The 26,479-nt window shown below is 41.3% G+C and overlaps 1 protein-coding gene across 5 annotated transcripts in view; it reads right to left on the bottom strand.

Moving 5' to 3' along the window:
• Positions 1-26,479, bottom strand: part of OSBPL1A (oxysterol binding protein like 1A) — a 155,457-nt gene that overhangs the window by 14,918 nt on the left and 114,060 nt on the right. For all 5 annotated transcript variants that reach the window (XM_054017422.1, XM_054017423.1, XM_054017424.1 and 2 more), the window contains 8 exons: positions 18,433-18,610; positions 11,401-11,476; positions 8,117-8,251; positions 7,300-7,397; positions 4,679-4,861; positions 3,769-3,876; positions 3,595-3,684; positions 3,178-3,304 (listed from right to left, as the gene is read on the bottom strand). In XM_054017422.1, the coding sequence (XP_053873397.1) occupies positions 3,178-3,304; positions 3,595-3,684; positions 3,769-3,876; positions 4,679-4,861; positions 7,300-7,397; positions 8,117-8,251; positions 11,401-11,476; positions 18,433-18,610 (995 nt within the window). The remainder of the gene's footprint in view (positions 1-3,177; positions 3,305-3,594; positions 3,685-3,768; positions 3,877-4,678; positions 4,862-7,299; positions 7,398-8,116; positions 8,252-11,400; positions 11,477-18,432; positions 18,611-26,479) is intronic.

Here is a 26,479-nt window from a genome sequence, read left to right as displayed (position 1 = left end):
AAACCTAGACCATCCTGGACAGGTGTTTGTCCAGCCTGTTCCTAAAAACCTCCAGTGATGGGAGGTTCCACAACCTCCCTTGGAAGCCTATTCCAGAGTTTAACTACCCTTAGTGTTAGAAAGTTTTTCCTAATATCTAACCTAAATATCCCTTGCTGCAGATTAAGCCCATTACTTCTTGCCCTATTTTCAGTGGACATGGAGGGGGAAACAAAACAAAACAAAAAATCCGATCGCCATCCTCTTTATAACAGCTCTTAACATAGCTGAAGACGCCCCCCCACCCATCGTCTTTTAAGTCTGAACATGTGGCCTCCCCCCCCCCCCCTTTTTTTTTTTTTTTTTAAGGGTGATAGGTCAGATTTTCTGAGCCTTTTAACATTTTTGTTGCTTTCCTTTAGATGCCCTTCAATTTGTCCACATCATTCCTGAAGTCTAGTGCCTGGAACTGGACACACGACGCCAGCTGAGGCCTCCCCACTGCTGAGTAGAGCGGGAGAGTTACTGCCCATATCTTTCGTGGGTAAGAACCTCACTTCTTCAGATGCAAGTAATGGAAATCTCCAGAGGTTCTTATCCACAAAAGCTTATGCTCCAATACTTCTGTTCGTCTTAAAGGTGCCACAGGACCCTCTCTTGCTTTTTACAGATTCAGACTAACACGGCTACCCCTCTGATACTTGCCCATATCTTGCGTAAAACACTCCTGTTAATACACGCTAGAATTATTAGCCTTTTACGCAACTGCATGACATTGGTGACTCATTCAATTTGTGATCCACTACCGCCCACTAATCCTTTTCAGCAATAGGACCATCTAGCCAGTTATTCCCCATTTTGTATTTGTGCATTTGAGTTTTCCTTCCTAAATGAAGTACTTTGCACTTGTCTTATTGAATTTCATCCTGTTGGTCTCAGACCAGTTCTCCAGTTTGTCAAGGTTATTTTGAATTTTAATCCTGTCCTCCAATGTGTTGGCAAACCATCCCAGCTTGGCTTTATCTGCAAGTTTTATAAGCACACTCTCCATTCCATTATCCAAAGTCATTAATGAATATATTGACTAGTACCAAGCCCACTTCTGGAGTTAGGAGACTAAGCAAGGTTAGTCCTCTTGCAAAAAAACCCTGCAGAGACCCCCCCGACTCCATTTTAGCTAGTAGCCCAATGGTTAGGGAACTCACTTATGATATGGGAGACCTGTTTTCAAATCTCTACTCTCCCAGATTTGGGGAAGGACTGCAACCCAGATCTCCTTTTTTCCAGGAGTGTGCCCTATATGGTCACTCTCTCTGGCCCAACAAATATTCAATTTATAGAAAATGGAACAGCTTCAACAGGAGAGAGACTGAATCCCACATCAGAATATCCCATAAACTGGTGATTTAGGCACTCACTTGGTGTGTGAAAGACTATAAACTATCGAATATAACAAGGTTCACCATAAATCTGCTCATTCTTGACTATCTTGTGTGTGGTTTAGGAGTGCCCCGAGCACACCTACTGGATTGGGCCCTGCAGGTGAGATAATAGGGGAAAGCCCAGTTTGACAACCTTGCCAGGTCTTAGACATGAGATAGGGCATGAACTGCTTGGCAGCATCAGGACTTAGTTGACTTTATGAATGCCACTGGCAGAAACACAGGTGTTTAGGGGACTCTATTAGTGGAAACTTCAGCACCTAGGGAATTTAGGCACCTACAGAGTTAGGCAGTGACTGAGTGGGGGGTTCTCAGTGGCACCTTCCAGGCTGCTGTTTGTGCATGTTTTGGTTTTTTTTTTTTAATTTTGATTTAAACAAAGAGAAAGACCTTGCTCTCTCAGAGTCCTGGCAGCTCTAAGACACTGTCCGAAAAAACACAGTTTCACTAGATTCTTTGTTTAGTTTCATTTGCCAATTTTCAAAGCAGTTCTAGTTATAATTAACATTCTTCAGCAGATTTTGCATTTTAAGTTATTATGCCAGCTCCCAAGATCAGACAGACTGGACACCTGATCTGGATGTCAAAGAGTCTCTTCCAGTCAGAGAAGTGGAGGGAAAAAGACACTCAAAATTTAGCTATAGAGAACGAATAAAATTCTGAATAGCAGATTCAGTGAAATGGAGTATAAAATTCGCTTAAGAATTAAATGGTGAAAAGGCAAAGTGGGCATGTATATTTTACTAACTAAAAGCCCATGAGAAGCCAAAAGTAACCTGAAGTTTGAGCTTTGTACACAAAAGTATTTCATTCAGAGTAATCTTCAGTATTGCAAAGGAAAACAAACAAGCAGATGGATGATAACAAGTGTGCAGGGTATATTTTTCTTTTCTCCTCCTCCTCCCAAAGGCTTAGAGATGCAGCCTCAAAGAGAGGGTGGTAATCCCCCGAGCTTTAGAGCTCTCCTGTACAGCAATAATGTAAATCTACACAGGCATACTTACCTTTAGAAAGGTTAGAATCTAACAGGGCAAAGGAGTAAAGCAAGCATGGTGATCTTCAATGGCATGGAGGGGTTCTCAGATTTTTAGTAAAAAACGTTTTCTCTAGTCATTTAAGATGAATGATGGCAAGTATGTATAATTACTATAAGATCCTTCACTGTCATTGGTTTAAAAGAGCGGTTTTCTATTGAAAGAATTGTTAAGGAGTAACATAATGGGTTACAGAAATGCGAAGAGTAAGATTTCCTGTGACAGTGCAGACTGTAAAAATCCTTGCAAAACCTTCAGAATATGACATTCCTCCAAGTTATGAAATCCTTCTAAACAGACCCTTATCTATCCTGCTTACAGGTCTGGAAAGCATCAGGTTGGAGTTTATATACTAGATCAGATCCATGGTCCCTCTAGTCCACTATCCCACCTGGTGACTCCAGAGGAAGGTGAAAGAACCTAATAGTAGGCAGATGTGGGGAAATCCGTTCTCACTAAAGTTTCATGCTAATTCTTAATCATTAGATATTGGCTTAAACCTTAAAGCACAAAGATTTTAACCCTTCCAAAACTGTATGGATAATAGCCAGATTATAATTAATCCATATAATACATGTCTAAACCCTTTTTGAATCTTACTAAGTTCCTACTAAGAAAAAGTCTAAGGAAAAAGTATAAAACAGTAACAAGCCTAAAGGCACCTTAGACTGCTAAGTGTTCTATTGTGCCTTTAGCACACCACCTCTTCACATGTCTAATACCTGTTTACTGTTTTTCTTCTCTTCTGTATTCTTCTTGTCATTTTTTTTGTAAGCTTCGAATGTAGCTGGGTCAACACTGTACAAGCACTCAGTCCATTTCCCATAGAGTGCACAAACTTTCTTTTTGCTGTCAGAAAAAGGACTAATTTTAGGAAGAGCTTAAACAAGTTATGAAGTTAGTTTTAGTGTTTTCAGATTTTATTATAAAAAGGATTCTAAGAACAGATTTAACACCGAATCCCCATCTTACTATACATTACAGTTACTAACAAGTTACCCTCACACATACATACATAAAGGTCCTTGGCAAAGTATATTATAACCGTATTTAATTCCAATAGTTCCCACATATATCTGTATTAAATATTTAAGTAGTATTTTATTGAACAGTGGATCTAACTCAGACAGGACTTTTACCTTTTGTCTTGAATGTAGCCTTCAACTTTGTGTAACTCCTTTCCAAAAAGCCCACATGGTTTGAAGTTTAATACACACTTCTCACCAGTTCTAAGGAAGAAATATTTAGCTCAAATTACTTTGCAATAATTTGTTTTAAAACATAGTAGATTAACAAGTCATATTCCAGCTTACTTGTGATTAGTTATTTCTACATTTCCATACTGCTCAATCCAAAGTTTACCCACAATAATATTATGCACACAGCAAGTAGGATTTGTCCATGTGTAGGCTTCATCGTGTCTGGAAAAAAAAAGAAGGACAACAACTGCTGGCATAATCACACCTTTTAACAATATACCTGAATGACTCTACAGCAAGTATCTGGCTCTGGAACTTTATTTGTTACTGGCAGCAAATCAAGGAAACAAGATGCACCAGCCATGCATGGTGTGGCAAAAATAGAAGACACTGCCTGATTTTGTTAACTGCTTAGCATGGCAGCTTCAGTGCATCTACTACTGGCATTAAATCACTGGGACTACTTCCAGTAGTCAAGTTAAGCACACGTAAGTATTTGCAGGATTAAGGCCTTAATTATCTGAAGCCTATACAACTCAGGGGTGCCAGTGAACTGTACAATTCTGTTTGCAATGGTGTTCAAGCCATTTTGGTTGCAGAATGAGAGCGACAAGATAAATGAGGTAATAGCTTATTGGACCAATTTCCAATGGAAGGGACAAGCGTTTCAGCTTTACAGAGCATTTCCTCAGGTCTGGAGAAGGCAACTGGAGTGTCCAAGGTAAATATAAGGCAGGACACATTGTTAAGCATAAGTGGTCACACATGCTATATGAGACCACTAAAAATGAAGTGGGCAATAAGGGTTAACAGGCAGTAGAGTGTGTTATAAATTATTGTAAGGAGCCATAAAAGCAGGAAATATGCAAACTGTATAAAAAAAAAAAAAAAAGACTGTCTGCTTCATCTATATGAAATAGTGGCTATATTAAAAGTCATCTGGCAGCACTGGAGACCATTATATAAGCCTTTATTCTGCACAGCCTCAAAACGAAAGTTTAATACAGCAATCTGACCAACTTACTCAAGGAGTTCCAGAGTTATAGTCCCTTTAGGTTCTGCTTCCACACTCTTGCCCCAGAACTTGAGTTTAGGATAGATTGAGCCATGAAACACAAAATCGTTATTCAAGCCTTCAGCATAGAAAGCACTGATTGGTGGGTGATGACTAACTTGTTCTGAAAGGAGTCTAAACCCAAGATCATCTCTAAAAATAAAAAAAATAAAAGTTTTCAGGATCACTGTTCTCCGCAGTTCTCTGAAATGCAAATTTTGTGAGTTTCACTGATTCACTACAGTACCAGTTGTAAGAATTTCCTTTAATTTTATGTTTCAGAATGCGTAAAGTTATAGCAATTATGTATGGATCTAGTATTTAAGCCAGCAATTAGTTTAAAAACACTCACTGCAATATAGATCTCTCTCTGTGGTGCTGCAAGACTCCAGAGGGCCCTGGTACAAGAATAAGTTAGGGGTCTCTTCCTGATTCTGAAATCCACCCCGTCCTGCTCTCACACAGCCCCAATTCAGCTCTCCAACTCCTTGCTAACTCTCTCATAGCTCCAATCCTGCCCTCCCATCCCACAGCTTCTGCTTAGTTTTAAATTAAGTTTCAGGAAGAGAGGGAGAAAGGAACTTCAAATTGAATTCCTAAACTAGTTATGCAAACTAGATAAAGTTACAGGAATAAAAGATGTTTCTACTATGACCCCTAATCCCAGAAAGTCCAAAAGTCAAGGAAAAATGTTGGCAATGGGGAATGTTTATTCCCACCCTGACTACATGGTCTGGAAATTTTAAGGATCTGAATTAGAGGGAGAAAGCTTCTGAAGAATCAAGAGAGGTGGTTTTAAATGGAAAAATATATTAGCATCTCCAGCATATTATCCTCCCACGACCATTAGAGCAGCAGGTCAAGGAGCCTTTAGACCAGGGGTTGGCAACCTTTCAGAAGTGGTGTGCCGAGTCTTCATTTATTCACTCTAATTTAAGGTTTCACGTGCCAGTAATACATTTTAATGTTTTTCGAAGGTTTCTTTCTAGAAGTCTGATATATAACTAAACTATTGTTGTATGTAAAGTAAATAAGGTTTTTAAAATGTTTAAGAAGCTTCATTTAAAATTAAATTAAAATGCAGCGGCCCCCAGACCAGTGGCTAGAACCCCAGTAGTGAGAGTGCCACTGAAAATCAGCTCACATGCCACGTTTGGTACACATGCCATAGGTTGCCTACTCCTGCTTTAGGCACTTTCTGTTCCTTGCACTGTACTAGGTGCTGGTACCTGGTGCTTCCCCAGGGGGTAGGGATTCAATACACACAAGAAGGGTTCTGCTGGGATGCAAGTCACAGGAAAAGGGTTCTCGCACCTCTAACACTGCAGCTCAGACCCCCACCCCCAATTCTTCCAGTGCTGGCAGCTTTGTCTCCATTGCCCCCCACAGCCACAGTACCAGCCCTATTTTGTGCTGCATTGCCTAGGTTCACCCCACCACATTCCTGTGCCCTGCTGCTGCCTGTTTCCTCTTCCCTACCACTGGATGTTCTGCTCCCACACCGCTGAGAGTCCCTACTGCCACTCTGACTGCTCCCTCACCTTAAACCGTGAACCCCACCCCACTCCTCCTGGCTTCCTGTTCCCATCACCAGCCTCTCCCTCACCCATTCCCTTGGGCTCCTCCTCACCTGCACCCTGCACTCTATGTCCCGGCCCTGCATTAGTGCCTGTAGGGGCAGCTCAGTGTGGGTAGCTGTGCACCCTTGCAGCACAGTGCATACACCCCACATGACTCAGCCTCCAGGCAAGTGCAATCAGGCTCCTGAACAAGTTTGGGACAAGGGTATCAGCAGCCAGTCACTCCGCAGTGCGGGGTGGGCAGCAGAACAGCACCTTGGGCAGTGTCACCTACCTCAACACTGCCACCAGCAGCAGCATCTGATAGTGGTTGGGCCCTCATAATTTCCAGGGCTCTGGTGTGACTGCACCACTTGTACCATTGTAGCTATGACATGGTCTCTCTCTCTCACACACACACCAGATAAGTTCAACAGAAATACTAACAGACTTAACTATTTTAAAATGACAAATTTTTGACTACACATTGCAGCATCCACATATGTGTATCTGACTGATGAGACCCCAACGTAACAAGTAGGCAAGAGTGGCCCAAAACAGAAGGGGCTTAGTTTATTTTTTAGTTCTTAACGAAAAAGATCTGTTTGTATATATTATCTAAGTTTGTGTAATAGTTTAAAGGACATTTGCACAACAGTAATTGCTTTTTAGGCAATGTGTGTTTACATGGTAAGTCTTTGTTTAGTATAGATCTGAAACCTAGGTTTATACACTAAAAAAAACTGATATTTTTCTGATCACTTAGATTATATTAAGGCTGCTTTCAAGTAAAAGACACTTTCACAACTTTTCAACCCAGAGCAATTTTTACAGGCAAGTTAGACTCCCATAAAGGGGAAGTAACAACAGAAATGCTAACAACTTGCAGTGTGAGCACTTGTAACAGTTGCTCCTAAAATGCAGCCAATTTTCAAACACACAAAGCAATTCACAAGCCATACAATGTGTTTATATAAACCCGCAAATTCCATAAAATACACTTTGGCCTTAAATGCAGTTTCTATTTGTTACCTGACTAATTCGTACGTCTCTCCAAGAAGTGGGTTGAATGGTTTTCCGGTACGTTCCCACTGTGAGGCAACAGCAGACACAGCAAATGCAGCTACACACTGTTCAACAGAATATTAACATACATCATTCACCTTGTTGGATTTCCCTTTGATACTTCTACTTTAAATATAAAATTCTTCTACTGCACTTCATCTTTCTCTGTTACTTTACTTTAGTTCTGTCTTTGGCATAAAAATTGCCTCCCAGGTGGGCCTGGCAAGTTTTGCAAAAAGCTAAGATATATTAAAGCTTTTAAAAATTGAATACACATTGAGTTAACTGAACAGAACTAGCTAACAGAACTAGTAAAGCAGTTCCATGTGTAGCAGATTACAGCATCTCTCCTCTCCAACAGACTGTTTAACAGGCAGCAGATTCATCACAATTTTCAGTAACTTCTTCACGCAATGCATACTCAGCCTTCAGAACTCATTGCCGGTGGATGTTGTGAAGGCAAAAAGTACAACAGGGTTAAAAAGAGAAATAGCCAAGATGGTCAGGGATGAAACCCCGTGCTCTGGGTGTCCTTAAACCTCTGACTGCAGAAGCTGGGACTGGATGACAGGGGATGGATCACTCAGAATTGCCATTCTGTTCATTCCTTCTGAAGCATGCGGCACTGGCCACTGTTAGAGACAGGATATGGGCTAGATAGATCATTGATCTGACCCAATATGGCCATTCTTATGTCCTTAGCTGAAAGAAAGTTGTACCACAGTCCAACCTGTTCAAACAGACCTCCACAAGCATTTTAAGACACGACTACAGAGTAAAGTACCTGCATCCTCTCAACTGTGCCAGAAAGTGAACTGGCCTGGTGGATGAGGTATGTATGTTCCATATATTCTGTAAGTCGCTGTAGGAAGCTCAGTGGCTCGTTGAAAATAACCGGCATAGTGATCTTGGACAGCTCCTGACACAGGATATAAAGTTGTATTAAAACTGAAGAGATTAAACACAATGAACTATTGAACTTAGAGAAATAAGTGAGGTTAGCCTAGTGGCAGTGCAACATCCCTTGACCTGGCCAGCAAATTCGAAAGAAAGACCCACATCTCTCAAGCCAAGCCTCTCCCTTGCATTGGTGAAAAGATGGCTAAAAAGAGAAGTGTATCTAAATCCCTAATGGGGAAGAGGAAGATGGTGGGCATAGAAGAGAGGAGATTCTCAGGACTTCTCTTTTGAAAGCCTTGTACACCAAGATTCAGAAACACTATTTTTAGAACAGGTACTGGCCATCTGATTAGTCAAACAGGCAACCTTGGGGTGAGAGGGAGGGCAGGCGGGCACGAGAAGCGATAGGAGTAAGCTTCTGAAATGAACCGTACTTGATCTATCAAATATTGTCACAAGAATCCAGGTCAAAAAAGGCTAATAAGTATGGCGTGTATTATGAATAAGTTATGTAAAGTCTTGAAAGAAATCTATAAAATCTGACCAACCTAATGAATCTGGAATATTTAATCTCCAGTTCAGACAATTTATTTTACATAATTGGTTACATCCATTGGGCAGACTGGTATGATTAGATAAAACTCAACTATGGGGTTAAAAAATTAAGGGATTTATTTAACTTTGCTTTAATGCAACAGCACTGTAGAACAATCTAAGACTCATTCTTAGGACAGTTCTGAGAGCATGCAGTCAAGCTTCAGCAAGAAGAAAGGTGTTTACTTTCACTAATGGATCAGTATAATGGTTGTGCTAGATAATCTTTATGTTAGCTGTCAACAGATTAACCTATGTAAATTAACATCTGAAGGTTTTTTGTTTATAAATCAAGACAGTTCCAATAGCAACCTAAGGGTATGTTTTCACTAGCAACGCTAAAGTGCTCTGCGTAGTGGTGGCACCAGCACTGGGAGAGAGCTTTCCCAGCACTGGGGCACTGTCTACACAGTCACTTTACAGCGCTGAAACTTGCAGCGCTCAGGGGTGTGTTTTTTCACACCTCTGAGCGAGAAAGTTGCAGCGCTGTAAAGTGGCAGTGTAGACAAGGCCTACAAAATGACTAACCTTCAACTCCCAAAAAAGAGAGGGGGAAAAAATAAAACAAAAAACAAAAACATGTTTTGAGGCAGCCAGCATGAAAGTGAATAAAACCTAAAAAATTAGTTTAAATTTGGGCCCAAATGAATAAGGAATATCTTCCAAGTTCTAACAATTGATTTCTAAACTAGTCAAGCTTTTAAATTTTTTAAATTAAATCATTAATTTATAAACATACAATAAAATTTTGCTCAGTTGCTACAACAGTAAACTTAACATCCAAGTTAAAACCCCGCTCTCTCAAAGTTTGTTTACTACTAAGTCTTATCTAGAATACCATGTTGCACAAGTAAAAGTATGGAGATAAGAAACTGGCAAAGAGTATTTAAGTCTAATAAAAATGGAAAGAATAGAGTAAAAAAGTCAGATGACCTATACTTTGACAGATTTAAATATAAACCTTTAGTATTGTAACATTTTAGTACATGGTCATTTATTCCCCAAATGCAGTTTTTCCTGCCCTTCAATTTCCTCTCAGCCTCATGCACCACTTGTGAAATTGCCCAACACTACACCTATTTCCAATATGGCGTTCCTACTCTTTGGGAAACACAGAATAGGGAGAAATCTGCCTATCCATGACCAGGACAAACATATCTCAAGGATCTTTGTCAGCAATTTGACAGAGCAGAGCTGAAGCCTAAGAAAGCACTGGCTTCATTTTAACTGGTTCCTTCTTCCAGATTACACTGAGGCCTTTTCAGGTGTCTTTCTGTGCACAGCAGAGGAGCTCATTGCAGAGCAAGCTAGACCTGCTGCCAACAGCCCTTTTTGTAGCTTTCAGGTTACACTCTTATCTGATAAGAATCATAATGCTTCTTAAGTTGAAAAGCTTCCGTGAAAGTCCATGTGCTCTGGAGTTCAAAATAACTTTCCTGAGCAATCTTATCTCCTGTATGGACTTTCAGTAGGTTTCTTGCATATTGTGTCTGTTTTCTGATTGCAGTGAGAGGGGAACAAGTTTTTGAAGTTAATGTAATACCGATACACAGGAAACTTACTCCCAGAAAGTGCTTTCACCGTGTGGCTATGCAGATTCGCTTAGTAAGGCAACAGTGTAACTTTCAGTTTGGCACATTGCACTTTAGAGAGTGAAACCTAATCATTGTGGCCAAGATGAACCTGCCTACATTGTGGGGTTACATAATGGAAAGAAAAGAAGCCTTCCCAATTAACCATTAACTGGGAGCAGACTTAAGATTCATAGATAAGGCCAGAAGGGACCACTGCGATCATCTAGTCTGACTTCTTGTATAACAGAGGCCAAAGAACTTTTCTGAATGTATATTAAATATTTGTGACTTTGGGCTTGTCTTCACTATGGGGGTAAGTTGACCTCAGTTACGCTACTCCAGGTAAGTGAATAACATAGCTGGAGTCTATGTAGCTTAGGTCAACTTACCCCGGTGTCTTCACTGTGCTACGTTGATGGGAGACACTCTCCCGTCGACTTACCTTACTCTTCTCTGGGAGCTGGAGTCGACCAGAGAGCACTCTGCCATCGATTTAGTGGGTCTTCATTAGACCCGCTAAATTGACACCCACTGCATTGATTGCAGCAGTGTTGATCTCCCCGGTAGTGAAGACAAGCCCTTCGTTCTAGTCTAAATTTATCAAACTTCAATTTCCAACCACTGGATTGTGTTATACCTTGATCTACTAGAATGATTGAGGCTGACCTGTCACTGAGCTTCCCAGATTTGATTAAACAGACCTAGTCACTAACCCATCTGAAGTACTGTGGTGAATCTGGAAAGTTTTCTACTACAAGTATAAAATGAGACTGGGGAGAGCTCTGGATGCTACAGGATCCTTGGAGGACTATTAAGAGAAAATGCCTTTGCTCTATTGAATAAATTGGCTCTTGGAGTCACCCTTGGTCTTTTTGGTTGTGAGCACAGTATAATCAACAAGTTAAAAACAAACAAACAAACAGACTTCTCAGTTCACATTTTGGTCCTCTTTAGAGATAGCCACAACCATAACTTATCACAACTTATATATTTTACTTACCATTCCAATACATTTTCTTAAGATACTCCAAATACTGAAGTCATTCCTGGAAAACATTGGAGATGGCAAGCTTGTTCTAGGGGGGGAAAAAAGCAAACCACATTTATTTTATTAATCTCTTATCAAAATAATCTCAGTTGTTAACAAGGCTGCAGAATGTATTAAAACTGTTCTAGTTTTAAGGCGCTCAGAACTGACTTATTAATAAGACAGGCCTACACAAGTTAAAAGTGTTCTTTATGTTACAATAGGTAACTTTTGGGAGCTTTCATGAAAAAATTGTTAGGTGACTTTCAATTAGTCCCCCCTGAGCAGTGGTTCTCAAACTAGGGACGCCGCTTGTTCAGGGAAAGCCCCTGGCAGGCCGAGCCAGTTTGTTTACCTGCCGTGTCCACAGGTTTGGCTGATCGCGGCTCCCGCTTTCCCTGAACAAGCGGCAGCCCTAGTTTGAAAACCACTCCCTAGAGGACATATGCAACATGATGTAAATACCCCAAATATTAGTAGTTTTAGTCAAAGAAAATTGTTTCTCTCTAAAGAAAGCAATAGTTCAAACAAATCTATCAAATGATGGTGTTAAAGGAGTGGAAAATTCTGTACATCAGTTTCCAGAACAGTGTTTAAATATGATGCTGTCACCATGCTGGTAAAATCTGCCTCTACTTTGAAAATGTATATTCATGAAAGATGCTGAAGATAATCCATTTACATGTGAACAGGTTTCAGTTTTGTAGTGTTATTAGCAAAAAGGCTATTTAAAAAGTTATATTTAGCCAATAAATTATGTTTATTACCTGGACTGGAAAACAGTCACAGAAAGACAACAGAAAAGTAATAGAACAGATGAACGTACAACTTCTCTTAGGTAGACAGGGCTAACATACATGCTTAAGCAAGATTTATCCATAGTTTTAGACCAAATGGCTCTAGCATGGTTTGGTGCCTGGTGGGTCATGTGGCCTTAACCTAGATCTTGACAGGGGCGAAAGCTTAGTTCTTTAAGCTGCTAAGACCACATCCACAATGGACAGCTAAACTACAACACTGAACGTTAAGCACAGTTTTATATCCTATGTCCTGTGTAAAAGGGGCTTTAGTCCAGATAATCTGAATCAGAAACCTGGTACCATGAAACAATTACCCATATCAGGAAGATAACAAATCAGAAATCTTATCCAAGGCACTCTCAAACCACATAGTGCTAACACCACCACAACATTTCACTCTACAGTCTCTCAAGTCTCAAATTTATGTTATTAACTTTGGCCAAATATTTAAGCACGTGCCATGCTCCTGAACAAAAAGGTTCTCTTTCCCCCAAATCAAGGAATTAAGGGTTTTCAGAAATTTTTAGTGCAGCAATTTTTTTCTTCTTTGGTTGAGGTTTAAGTGAATCATCTTCCTTCGCAATGGCAAAAGCGTTAATTTCTATGAAACTTCATTTGTTGGGTCACTTACCTCTCTTTTGCATGCATCTTTCATTGGTACTTCCATAACAGAAAAGCCATACAAGGGCTGATACTTTAAATTTTCAAAATGTGAAATACTGTTCTCAAAACCAGTAGCTATACATGCATGAAAACATACTGAACAAAGTCTGGCTTAAAAGCAAAGAAATGCCCAGTCTTCTACAAATATATTGGCTCCTACAGTATATAGCAGGGATCGGCAACCTTTGGCACGCGGCCCGCCAGGGTAAGCCCCCTGGCGGGCCAGGCCAGTTTGTTTACCTGCCGCATCCTCAGGTTTGGAGGCTCGCAATTCCCACTGGCTGTGGTTCGCCGCTCCAGGCCAATGGGGGCTGCAGAAAGCCGCGGCCAGCACATCCCTTGGCCTGTGCCGCTTCCTGTGGCCCCCATTGACCTGGAGCGGCGAACCGCGGCCAGTGGGAGCCGCGATCGGCCGAACCTGTGGACGCGGCAGGTAAATAAACCGGCCCAGCCTGCCAGGGGGCTTACCCTGGCGGGCCACGTGCCAAAGGCTGCTGATCCCTGGTATAAAGGAATCTGTGGAAAACAAATTAGTACAAAATTTAATTTGCTACAACTATCCAAAAACATTTATTCACCTTTTGAAGTATGGGAGTTCAGTGAAAGAGGAAATTGGTGTTAAAGAATAGAAAGCTCCTTTTGGATCAAACATGAAAGGAATCACATATCCTTATATTTTAATAGATCTGCTATTCTAAACTTCAGTAATCTGAAATGAAGTGAACTGGTCGTCCTGAAGACTACTAAGTGTAAACATTTCCTTTGTTGATGCTTTTGTGTGTGTGTCCAGAAGAGGACAGTGTCCACCAAGTAATTAAATTTGATCTATTTGTAGTATTTAATTTAAGAATAGACTGGAACAGAGGCAATCTGTGAAGCGTACATAGTATTTAGCAATGAGCACTTCTGCCCAGAAAGCTATGAATATATTTTTCTAGCTTGCCAATTTATATACGAGGGCGGGTTTAAGAGGAATATTTGGGTACTTTTATTGAAAAACAATCACTGGCTGCTAGCAACGTGTAATCAGCAAGGGATTGTTTTTCAATAAAAGTACCCAAATATTCCTTTCTTAAACCCACCCTCATATATAAATCACCAAGCCGGGGGGGAGGGGGAGAGGAATCATTCTTGTGTGTGAAAGTAATCTTTCATAGATTAAGCCCATTTCCTTCATTGCTTATAATTACATAAGCTAAATTTGAAAGTGATGTCTGCTCTTTTCTCCATAATGTGCTCACATTTATTTTGTTGCTAGAATACCAATTTTGAATGGATCAAAATGTTTTCAGGGAGTAAAAATTACAGACCTATAGATATGGAAAAATAAAGATAGTCAAATATTAGGCCTACCCATATTGACAGTATCCCACTAAATATGAGAAGTGTTGTTAACTAGAAGATTACCTTCAGTATCTGTAAGCAGATTTCCTTTCAGAAGTCATTTATAGAAGGCAAACAGATCAAGAAAGTTTCAGAAAGTTTCCTTTAGTTTTGCATAATGAAAATATTTGTTCTAATGTAAAGACTAACTAGCAGCAATGAAAGTGGCATGATTTTTAAGGGTCGGACCTCACAAAAATCACTTCTGTCTGGAAAGCATTACTAGTAGGTAACGCAAGATTAATATTGTAGGTACAGTAAATTTATTTTTTCAGCTTGTTTACTTTATGCATTTGACACTTAGTTTGTCTATGGGGAGACAGTGGTGTGTGTGTGTGTGTGTGTGTGTGTGTGTGTGTGTGTGTGTGTGTGTGTGTGTGTGTGTGTGTGTGTGTGTGTCCCATGAAAAGAAAACATTTTTAATCATAAGAAAAAAACAAAACATGGCAGGGACACTCAGTGGCAGTTGTAACAACAAGCTACTTTTAACTTTTCTTTTCTTTTAAATTTATTAAATTGACTTGATTTCAAGCTCTCCCTTTAAATTTAAGTGACAGATTAGACAATGAACATTTCCAGGCTAGTTATATTTCGGTACCATTCTTTTTGCTATTTTTCAATCTTCTGGGCTGAAATAAGTGAAAAAGGCTTTGAATACATTTTAGCTTGATGAAGTCCACTCATAGATCAAACTGGCACCACACCACATTAAGTTCCCAATTACAATTATTGAGCAGGTGTTCCCTGCTCTATATCAGTATTTGCTATATCACCCATATGCAAATCAGATGGATGCAATGTCACTGAGCAGCATCTTACAGCAAATTATTAGTACATTCAATGTTATATTTGGTATTTTCAAGTAATATGCTACCACCTTTCTAGTGGAGTCAATGACAATGCAAATTTCAACAGCTGGTGCACAACACTGAAGTGTTTCCCAACAGTTAATATTAATAACCTGATTGTATCAAGGAGTAACAGAGTGATCACAACAAGGAATATTCCTCATACGAACTAGCTTTGTTTTTCCATTTCCTCGGCTCACCAAATTTATTTGTATTGCTCCAAAACTGAAACAAAGGCAGATGAGAGCGCAGAATGCATCCGAAGAAGTGGGCTGTAGTCCACGAAAGCTTATGCTCTAATAAATTTGTTAGTCTCTAAGGTGCCACAAGTACTCCTGTTCTTCTTTTTGCAGATACAGACTAACACGGCTGCTACTCTGAAACCTGTCAGAATGCTTTTGACAGTAAACAAATGTGACATTGGAGAATGGGCTGGTAAAAATGTTAGCAGGCTGGATATGCAATGTTTGTTCAAGGATCTCCAGCAAGACTTAAGTTGAAAAGCAAACCAGAAAGCAAGCAAGAGTTAAAATAGTAAAAAACAAAAAAACAAAAAAACAAAAAAAACGAGATATACTAGTCTGTACGGTGTCCAATATAAAGGAAATCAGATAAGTAATAAGTGCCAGTAGTTATGTCAAACTATGAAGATGAATCTGTTTAAGCCTTTTAGAGCCCAATTCAGTTCACTTCTCTTTTAAGTATGCAAGAGGAGAAGCTAACAGAGGTTATTAAGTGCTACATATATCTCCTCAAAGCATTCTAAGCTTTGTGTGTTAGTTTGGTGATCACCAAATAAGCTTTTGCACTTTGAGGACAGACTGTATCTAAAGGATATATTCTAAAATAAGCATCCAAGTAGTCTGCATTTAAACAACATTTTGTTAAAAAAAAAGTGTGCCTACAGGTCCAGTTATATAATATGAACAGAACAGCAGTTCCGTTGTGGTGTAATTACTATATATTATATATATATATATATATATACACACACACACACACACACGTTCATAAGCCAAATATTTTTGGTAAAAAAGTGACGCATCAAAGAGCGGGGGTCGGCTTATAAACGGGTCTACACTAAAATTTGATGATTTTAAACTATGGAATCATTGAATATCTAATACATTGTCATTTTGTTTGCCTGGAGCGTCAGCAGGCATGGCGCCCCTCAGCTCCCTGTGGCTGCGGTTCGCCATTCCCAGCCAATGGGAGCTGTGGGAAGTGGCGCCACTTCCCGCAGCTCCCATGGGCTGGGAACGGCGAACCACAGCTACAGGGAGCTGAGGGGTGCCATGCCTGCAGATGCTCCAGGCAAACAAAACATCCCGACCCACCAGCGGCTTACCCTGACGGCCGGGAGCCAAAGTTTGCCAACCTCTGAAATATAGGGTCGGCTTATGAAAGGGTCATACCGTTTTTGCTATTTTTACCTAACCATCTTGGGGGGTCATCTTATAAACCAACGGGCTAATGAACGAGTATATACAGTGTGTCATGCAGCTAAATGCTTAGCATTGATCAAGAATCCCAAGACCGAGATCAAAACACTGAACAACTTCTTCCCCCATGGAAAGTTCTCTTCTAGGCAAAATTTAGATTGGCAGAGCTCTGCGGGGGAAACGGATTTGCATCACTATATTTGCAGACACCAAATCCCAAAGCGTCGCCAAGGTGCCAGGTAAAGAGCTGATGTTACTATGCAATATACAAGATATATTCGTTATCTGAGCCTTTCTTCAAGCAATGTGCCACAGCAAATTAGAAATTGTTACAAAAATGGTCACAGCTGTACCAGTTTTAGAAAGAGCACTAAACATTAAAAGGATACAAGGCAAGACATGCAGCTAAGGGATGGAAAGGGAGCCTAGTGATCAAAAAGTCTAATGAGAGACATTTGTAGGTGGAAAGTGGAGTAGTGTCAGGGGACTGAAGAATGAATAATGGAGCTTAGAGGCTCTAGTCACCTCTTGTTTACAATTCTGACAATGTAATTTTATAACAAGACTTGTGGAAACTAGCAAAAGTGTTGTTTCCTGTACTTTGAGAAAACTGGCTTTTATTTAAACTTTTCCAATGGATTGTATTTACATTCTGTAGCAAACAAATACAGCTTTCATTTTTACAGAGGATCTTAACTTTCCTTTCCCAATTTCTCAGGCAACAAAGGGGGATTACAAGTCTCCATTCTGAAACATCCACTTTCACCTAGCATTTTCCTCCCTCCCTCCAGCTGCCACTACAGGACTTTCACCTGTAACTGGGAAGGTGTAGAGAAGAGATCACCAATAATACTTTATCAGTAAGGGGTCTTAAAGGAACAATATTGTCAGTCAGCATCTTTGCCTGACCCTAGTACTCATCACTCCTTGGTCTTTGCTTGGTTTGGGAGGAGCTGATGTTCAGAGGTGGAACCTGACTTCAAGTCTCCTACATTACCATGCACTGCAATGGCCTCTGAGATTTAGTTATAAAATGCAGATGTCCAGTAACTAAGGTACCTCTTAATGCACTTGGGATAATACTTTTTAAGGCAGGCATTAAAATAGCATTTTCGCTCATCTGTTAGTAATTGTGATCTTGCTTATTTCCAAAAGGACAGTTATAGATTGGTACTTTAAAAACATGTCAATGTTGGGACTGGACTGTAATATACACATTAAATTGCCTCTGCACTGAAACTTGAGAATAGTGGTATCTATTACATCTTATTAACTCTGGACCTATTGTCCTCCTTTACCGGCAAAGACATGAACAAACAAAAATGGATTAATTTGACAGCATAAAATGAACCTATGCAATGTACATAAGTTTTAAAATAAAACTGTTGTGTTTAGACTTAGGTTTATTGTGATGTCAAGCTAGCAATATTGCCATTCATTCTTAATACAAGTAGGGCGATCGAGTGACTGGAAACTTAAAAAGCAATAGGATACACAAATCATTAAAAATACATGATGAAATAAGAAATAAGAGCCAGCATCGATTTCAGCAAGACTTGTTTAAATGAGTTAAAACATGTCCATTTTAAAGCATTCGCTATCTACATATATATATTATATATAAAAATGTATACTCTTGCTTACTAGTCAAAATGGAATGGTATATAATAGTTTACTTGACAATGATGACAGTCTGTTAATGTAGGAGAAAGTTGCTCTGTGCTTTTAATAAGGAATCCTATCTGCTTTTCAGTTTTCATACCCAAGGGAAAAATATCTACAATTATCTTTCACAGGAGTCTCATGGTTTTTGCCTACATGGCAATAAAGTTTACAGTATATCTTTAAAAAGAATAGGCAACATCCTACCTGTGTTTTTTGATGCCGTTAGATAGAGACTCTCCACCACCACAGACCTTTCCACCTCCACCACAGACCTTTTCTTCGGACATGCTGGAGGTTATTGTATTGTTTGACTCCACACTGTCCTCTAATGAGTACGTTGTTACTGTTTCAAATCCACTTAATGATTTTTCAGATTCTGAATCTGCAAGAGAGCAGGTGCATGTTAATGAATATAAACTTCAATGATAGACTTCACAGACTAACAGATACCTTCTTCCTCATACAAAACTCTGAAACCTAAGTAGGTTACTTTGTTCTGATGACAGCAGCCGTCTGGTAACTACTAGTACCTCAAGACTGCCGATACGCCATACCTAGAGATGGATTAAAGGATCCTGGATCTTTTGAGAGGTTTGGGGGGGGGGGGGGAGAAAGAAAGGGGAGAAAAGAAGATAGTGGATTTCAGTATCTTTCCTAACACACAATTGAAGTTGCCAGTTTTTAGTTAAAGTTAATCCATTTTAGCTCTTGTTTAAAACTCAGCGCCAGTGTCATATTAAAACTATTGGCTCAGCCAACCAGAAACTAGTGCTAGTTAATAAAATCTGTATTTCAGAGTTTCATTTTAAATGAACAATTTCTTGTTCTTCCCCTACTCAGACTGCACATGAAGTACGCGTTAAATTTATTTGTTCTAACTTATGAGGTGAATTGAAAAATACGATTTATTTTGGTAACAAATATTTGCACTGTAAAAATGATAATCAAAAATAATTTACACTGATTTTGATTACATATATGAAAAATGTAGAAAAACATCCAAAATATTTAATAAATTTCAACCGGTATTCTATTGTTTAACAGTGCGATTAAAATCACAATTAATTGCAATTAATTTTTTTAGTTAATCATGTGAGTTAACTGAGATTAAATCGACAGTCCTATTTTTTTTTTTGTGTGCAACAGTGTTACACTGTTGACTCATATTCAGCTTGTGATCCACTAGGACTCCCAGATCTCTTTTTGCAGTACTCTTTCCTAGGCAGTCATTTCCCATTTCGTATGCGTGCAACTGATTGTTCCTTCCTACATGGAGTACTTTAAATTTTTCCTGACTGAATTTCATTCTGTTTACTTCAGACTGTTTGTCCAGATCATTTTGAATTTTAATCCTATCCTCCAAAGCACTTGCAACCCCTCCCAGCTTGGTATCATCCGCAAGCTTTATAAGTGTGCTCTCTATACCATTATCTAAATCATTGATTAAGATACTGAACAGAACCGGACCCAGAACTGATCTCTGAGTGACTCCACTTGATATGGCCTTTCAGCTTGACTGCGAACCACTGATAACTACTCTCTGGGAATGGTTTTCCAACCAGTTATGCACCCCACCTTATAGTAGCTCCATCTAGGTCGTATTTCCCTAGTTTGTTTATGAAACGGTCATGCGAGACAGTATCAAAAACCTTACTAAAGTCAAGATATACCATATCTACCACTTCACCCCATCCACAAGGCTTGTTACCCTTTCAAAGAAAGCTATTAGGCTGGTTTGATGTGATTTGTTCTTGACAAATCCATGCTGTTACTTATCACATTATATTCTAGGCGTTTGCAAATTATTGCTTAATTATTTGTTCCATTATCTTTCCAGATACTGAAGTTAAGCTGACTGGTCTAATTCCTTGGGTTGTCATTATTCCCCTTTTTATAGATGGGCAAATATAGTGCCATTTTGCAGTCCTCTGGCATCTCTCCCATGACTTTTTGAAGATAATTGCTAATGGCTCAGATACCTCCTCAGTCAGCTCCTTGAATGTTCTAGGATGTATTTCATCAGGCCCTGGTGACTTGAAGACATCTAGCTTGTCCAAGTAATTTTTAAACTCGTTCTTTCCCTAGTTTAGCCTCTGCTGCTACCTCATTTTCACTGGCTTTCACTACTAATCTTTTTGATGAAAATGGAAACAAAAAGTCATTTAACACGTCTGCCAGTTCCACGTTTTCTGTAATTGTTCCTCCTCCGTCCATTAAGTAATGGGCCTACTCTGTCCTTGGTCTTCCTCTTGTTTCTAATGTATTTATAGAATGTTGTGACCCTTTATATCTCTAGCTAGTTTGATCTCATTTTGTGCCTTGGCTTTTCTAATTTTGTCCCTACATATTTGTAATATATTTGTTTATATTCATCCTTTGTAATTTGATCTAGTTTCCATTTTTTGTAGGACTCTTTTTTGAGTTTCAGATCATTGCAGATCTCCTAGTTAAGCTAGTGTGGTCTTTTGTCATACTTCCTATCTTTCCTACGCAGTGGGATAGTTTGTTCTTGTGACCTTAATAATGTCTCTCTGAAAAACTGCCAGCTCTCTTGAACTGTTTTTTCCCTTAGACTTGCTTCCCATGGGATCTTACTTATCAACTTCCTGAGTTTGCTAAAGTCTGCCTTCTTGAAACCCAATATCTTTATTGTGCTATTTTCCCTACCACCAATTCCTTAGAATCATGAACTCTACCATTTCATGATCACTTTCACTTAAGCTACCTTCCACTTTCAAATTCTCAACCAGTTTCTCCCTATTTGTCAAAACCAAATCTAGAACAGCCTCTCCCCTAGCAGCTTCCTCCACCTTCTGAAATAAAAAATGGTCTCAAATACATTCCACTATACAATACACTTGTGATATGCCATAAGACTCCAGAGAGGAAAAGGAAGAGGTAGACTTGCTTATCATATATACACAGTTTGCATTGTTGGTCACTTACAAGGCTATTTTAACCTTTGACCCCTCTCTGGTCTGAATACAGCTCCTCAGGTTCTAGAGTCTCATGCCCTTACCTTGTCTAGGGTGCAATCTTGTGATTCTCCCACAGGGGGCTGTAGCCCAGTTTCTGAATGTTTTCCAGTATGGGAGGTTAGAGATACTTGGAAATGTGAGCTCAGTCAGAGCTTGTCTACACAGGGACATCCAGGAAAATTAATCCCCATTAACTAAAAGTGTGAATATGAAGTGGATAGTTAAATCACATTAATGCTGAAAAACAGAATCCACATAAGTATTTAAAGTGGCCTCAACTAAATTTCACTTACTTCCAGGATGAATTAAGTGAAACTGAATTGAGGCCACTTTAAATCTGAACAAGGGTGTTCACACATGGGTTTGATGCAGTTTAACCCACTTCAAACTCACTCTGTTAGTTTGGGTTAGTTTTCTGGACAACCCTGTGTAAACAAGGCCTGAGTCTTTAACTACTAGAATATATATACGGAGATATACCTATCTCAGAACTGGAAGGTCATCGAGTCTAGTCCCCTGTCTTCACTAGCAGGACCAAGTATTGTCCCTGACAGTCCCATCCCATCCCATCCCTAAATGGCCCCCTCAAGGATTGAGCTCACAACCCTGGGTTTAGCAGGCCAATGCTCAAACCACTGAGCTATCCCTCCCCCCCCCCGCCCGAGTCAGCCTCTGTCAGCAGAGTGTTCAGATTTACAATAAGCACCATTTAATACACTCCAATGTCAAGGCATACTAGATGAGGAATGTCAGTTTTACCATAAAACAAAGTTAGTCTTGTGTAGGTCAGAGCTCCTTTCAGAATCTGACATAACACCCAATATTTACTGTCCTTCCCTGCTGTACCACTGGATGTTATGATGAACTATACATAAGCACATAAACCAAAAATAGCATTAAGAGAAAAGCCTTACCAAAATGGCATTTCTTCAGTAACTAACCAACATATTTCTAAAAGCAGTACGTAGTAAATATGCAAACAAGATTATAACAGTGACTTTCGTTTGTAAAATGCAAGAATGCTGTGAATTGGAAAGTGTTTACTTTAAGTAGTGAGGGCCACAGATTCTAACATGGGTCTCCAGCCTGCTTAAAGCTTTGGGTGGCAAAACGGAGACCTGTCAGTTACTGGCTCAGGAACACATTCTTCATGCAGAAGTGTGAATTGAGATGGCTTCTACAGCTAGGACAAGACTGTGTTGTAGCTAAGTAAGTTAAAAAAAAGAAATACGCCTAGTGTCTAGAAAAAACAGTTACTCACCTTCTCATAACTGTTGTTCTTCGAGATGTGTTGCTCATACCATTCCAATTAGGTGTGTGTGCACACTGCATGCACAGTTCGCCAGAAGGCTTTTCTCCTAGCAGCACCCGTCCGGTTGGTTCTGGAGCCCCCTGGAGTTGTGCCTTCATGGCACTGCATATAGGGCCCTGCCGTCACACCGCCTCTCCAGTTCCTTCTTAGAATCATAGAAGATTAGGGTTGAAAGAGACCTCAGGAGGTCATCTAGTCCAACCCCCTGCTCAAAGCAGGACCAACACCAACCAAATCATCCCAGCTAGGGCTTTGTCAAGCCGGGCCTTAAAAACCACTAACTAAGATTCCACCACCTCCCTAGTAACCCATTCCAGTGCTTCATCACCCTCTTAGTGAAATAGCATTTCCTAATATCCAACTTAGACCTCCCTCACTGCAACTTGAGACCATTGCTCCTTGTTCTGTCATCTGCACAACTGAGAACAGCCGAGCTCCATCCTCTTTGGAACCCGCCTTCAGGTAGTTGAAAGCCGCTATCAAATCCCCCCTCACTCTTCTCTTCTGTAGACTAAATAAGCCCAGTTCCCTCAGCCTCTCCTCATAAGTCATGTGCCCCAGCCCCCTGATCATTTTCGTTGCCTTCCACTGGATTCTCTCCAATTTGTCCACATCCTTTCTGTAATGGGGAGCCCAAAATTGGATGCAATACTTCAGATGTGGCCTCACCAGTGCTGAATAGAGGGGAATCACTTTCCTCAATCCGCTGGCAATGGTCCTACTAATGCAGCCCAATATGCCCTTAGCCTTCTTGGCAACAAGGGCACACTGCTTCTTGCTGGATAGTCCGACAGAGGGGAAGGCGGGTGGGTTTGGAAGCCTTACCTAGGAGGTGGGGTCAGAGTTCATGGAATAGCTGATTGACGCACAGCCCTGCCGAACACTGCATCATCCTTGGCGTGCCGGGTGATGGCGTACTGTGAAGTGAAGGTGTGGAACGAAGACCACGGAGCTGCTCTGCATATCTCCTGGATCGGTACCTGGGCCAGAAAGGCCACCGAAGACGCCTGAGCTCTGGTGGAGTGTGTAGTCAGAGCGGGGGCAGGGACCTTAGCGCGGTCATAACAAACCCTGATACAGGATGTGATCTGTGACAATATCCTTTGCGTGGACACCGGGAGGCCTTTCATACTGTCCACCACAGCAACAAACAACTGGTTCAGCTAACGGCTTAGTTCGTTCAATATAAAAGGCCAATGCATGCCGCATATCCAGGGAATGGAGCCTCTGCTCGTGGTTATTGGCATGGGGGTTTGGGAAAAAGACTGAGGAATATGTCTTGATTGGGGTGGAAATTTGAGACCACCTTCAGGAGGAATGCCGGGTGGGGTCACAGTTGCACCTTCTCTTTGTAGAAAATAGTACATGGAGGGTCGGATGTGAGAGCCTTGAGCTCGGACACCCTTCTGGCTGATGTTATTGCAAACAAAAAGGCCACCTTATAGGAAAGGTAGAGGAGTGAGCATGTTGCTAGGGGCTCGAACGGGTCCCGTCCCCCCCAATCAGCCTTAAGAGTACCAAATTAAGGCCTCAAGTGGGGGTGGCTGCCGAATATGAGGATATAATCTGTCCAACCCCTTGAGGAACTACCGCACCATTTTGTTAGTGAAGATGGTGCATCCATGCTCTCCTGGGTGAAAAGCTGAGATGGCAGCCAGGTGAACCTTTATTGAGGAGTGAGACACGCCGTGCGGTTTCAGCTTTAGGAGGTAGTCCAAGATAAACGGGACCGACGATTGTGTTGGAAGGATACGATTCTACAAGCACCAAATCATGAATCTCTTCCACTTGGCTAGATAAGTCACTCTGGTTGAAGGCTTTCTGCTACCCAGAAGAACCTCCCTCAGGGGGTCTGAGCATGTAAGCTCTAACGGGTTCAATCACGCAGCTTTCAAGCTGTGAGGTGTAGAGACTTGAGACTGGGGTGTTGAAGCCTTCCGTGACGTTGAGTGATGAGATCTGGAACTAGCGGTACAGTGATTGGAGTGTCCATTGATAGCTCCAATAGCAAAACCAATGCTGACATGGCCAGGCTGGTGCCACTAGGATCACTGAAGTTCCGTTGCTCCGGATTTTGAGGAGGACCTTGTGAATCAGCGGTATGGGAGGGAACACATAGAACAGGCAGTCCTTCCATGGAAGGAGAAAGGCATCTGCCAACGAATCTGGGCTGTGGTTTAGGAAGGAGCAGAATTGTAGGCACTTCCTGTTGGCTCTTGTGGCTAACAGATCAATCTGGGGAACTCCCCACTGCTGGAAGAGGTTGTTTATTACATCCAGACAGATAGATGACTCGTGGTTATGAAAAGACCTGCTGAGGCGGTCTGTTAGGATGCTTCCAAAAGTATGGAGTGTGCTATGCAGAACTCCTAGAGCGTGAGGGCGAGAGGAGTGTGCTCTCCCCGTCTGATATAAAACATTGCTGTTGTATTGTCGGTCAGGACCAATATGCACTTGCCCTCCAGGAGAGGCTGAAAGGCCTGACATGCCAGCCGGACCGCCCTGAGCTCCCTTACATTGATGTGAAGCATCGATTCCTCCTGAGACCAGAGGCTCTGAGTTCTGTGCTCCCCAGGTGTGCCCCCCACCCCATGGCTGAGGCGTCGGTGGTCAGACATAGGGATGGACGGGGTTTGGAAAATGCGACCCCTGTGCACATCAAGTGTGGGTCGAGCCACCAGTGAAGAGACTTGAAAACGTCTGGTGAAAAGGTAACCACCATGTCTAGACTGTGCCTGCTTGGTCAGTACACCAATGCTAGCCAAGCTTGGAGAGGTCTGAGTCATCCTCGCGTGCTGCACTACATATGTGCAAGATGCCATGCGACCTAGGAGTTTTAAGCAACTCCTTACTATGGTTATAGGGAATTGTTTGAGGTCCTGTATGATGTCGTGAATGGCCTGGAACGCTCTGGACTGTGTTGAGTCTAGTACTGCCCCTATGAACTCTATTCTGAGTAGGGGTGAGCGTTGACTTTTGAGTGTTTAGGAGGAGGCCCAATGCATTGAAGGTGGAGCTTATGAGGGAGCCTGTTGATCCACTTGTGTTCTGGACTGGCCCTTGACTAGCCAGTCTGCTAGGTAAGGAAATACCTGAACCTGCCTTTTCCGACTGACATACATTTGGTAAACATCTGAGGTGCCGATGATAGGCTGAACAGTAGTACTATGAATTGACAGTGGGAACTCCCAACTGTAAACCTTAAGAAGCACCTGTGGGGCAGGATTATAGAAATGTGGAAGTATGCGTCCTTCAAGTCGAGGGTGGCATACCAATCTCCTGGATCCAGGGATGGGATGAGAGTGGCCAAAGAGACTATTCGAAACTATTTTTTTCCATGAACCTGTTGAGATTGCGCAGGTTCAAGATGGGTCTGAAGCCCCCTTTTACTTTCCAGTATTTCCTAATACTGGGAGTATAACCCCTTTCCCCTGAACTCTGGCGGAACCTCCTCCACAGCCCCCACCGACAGGAGGTTTTGTACCTTCTGGAAGAGAAGTTGCTCGTGAGAGGGGTCCTTGAAGAGGGACAGGGAGAAAATTGGAGAGAATATCCCATCTCTACTGTGCGGAGGACCCAAATGGTCTGAGATGATTTGGGACCATGCTTGGTACAAATGTGATAGATGTTCCAAAAACAGGAAAGAAGGATCCCATTGAGAAGTTGGTATAACGCCCTCGGGCCCATCCTCAAAAGGTGTCCCTAGAGCCTGGTGGCTGCCTGGACGACCCAGACCTCCTATTATTTGGGGGTTGGCGATGACGATTCTGGTTTCTGGGACGCCTACGGTTCTGGTCCTGCCTAAACTGCCCCTGGTATGGTTGTGTCGTGTGTTAAGGCCTAAATTGTCTATGCTGGGTGGCAGGGGTGTGCAGACCCAGTGATCTTACAGTGGCTTGGGAGTCTTTCAGACTGTGGAGTCTCCAGTCCATTTTCTCCAAAAAATAACATGGTCCCCTCG

The sequence above is a fragment of the Malaclemys terrapin genome, chromosome 2 (genome assembly GCF_027887155.1).
Source record: "Malaclemys terrapin pileata isolate rMalTer1 chromosome 2, rMalTer1.hap1, whole genome shotgun sequence".
Lineage (NCBI taxonomy): Eukaryota > Metazoa > Chordata > Testudines > Emydidae > Malaclemys > Malaclemys terrapin.
The sequence above is the reverse complement of the archived record's forward strand: the minus strand, read 5'-3'. Positions and strand labels throughout refer to the sequence as shown.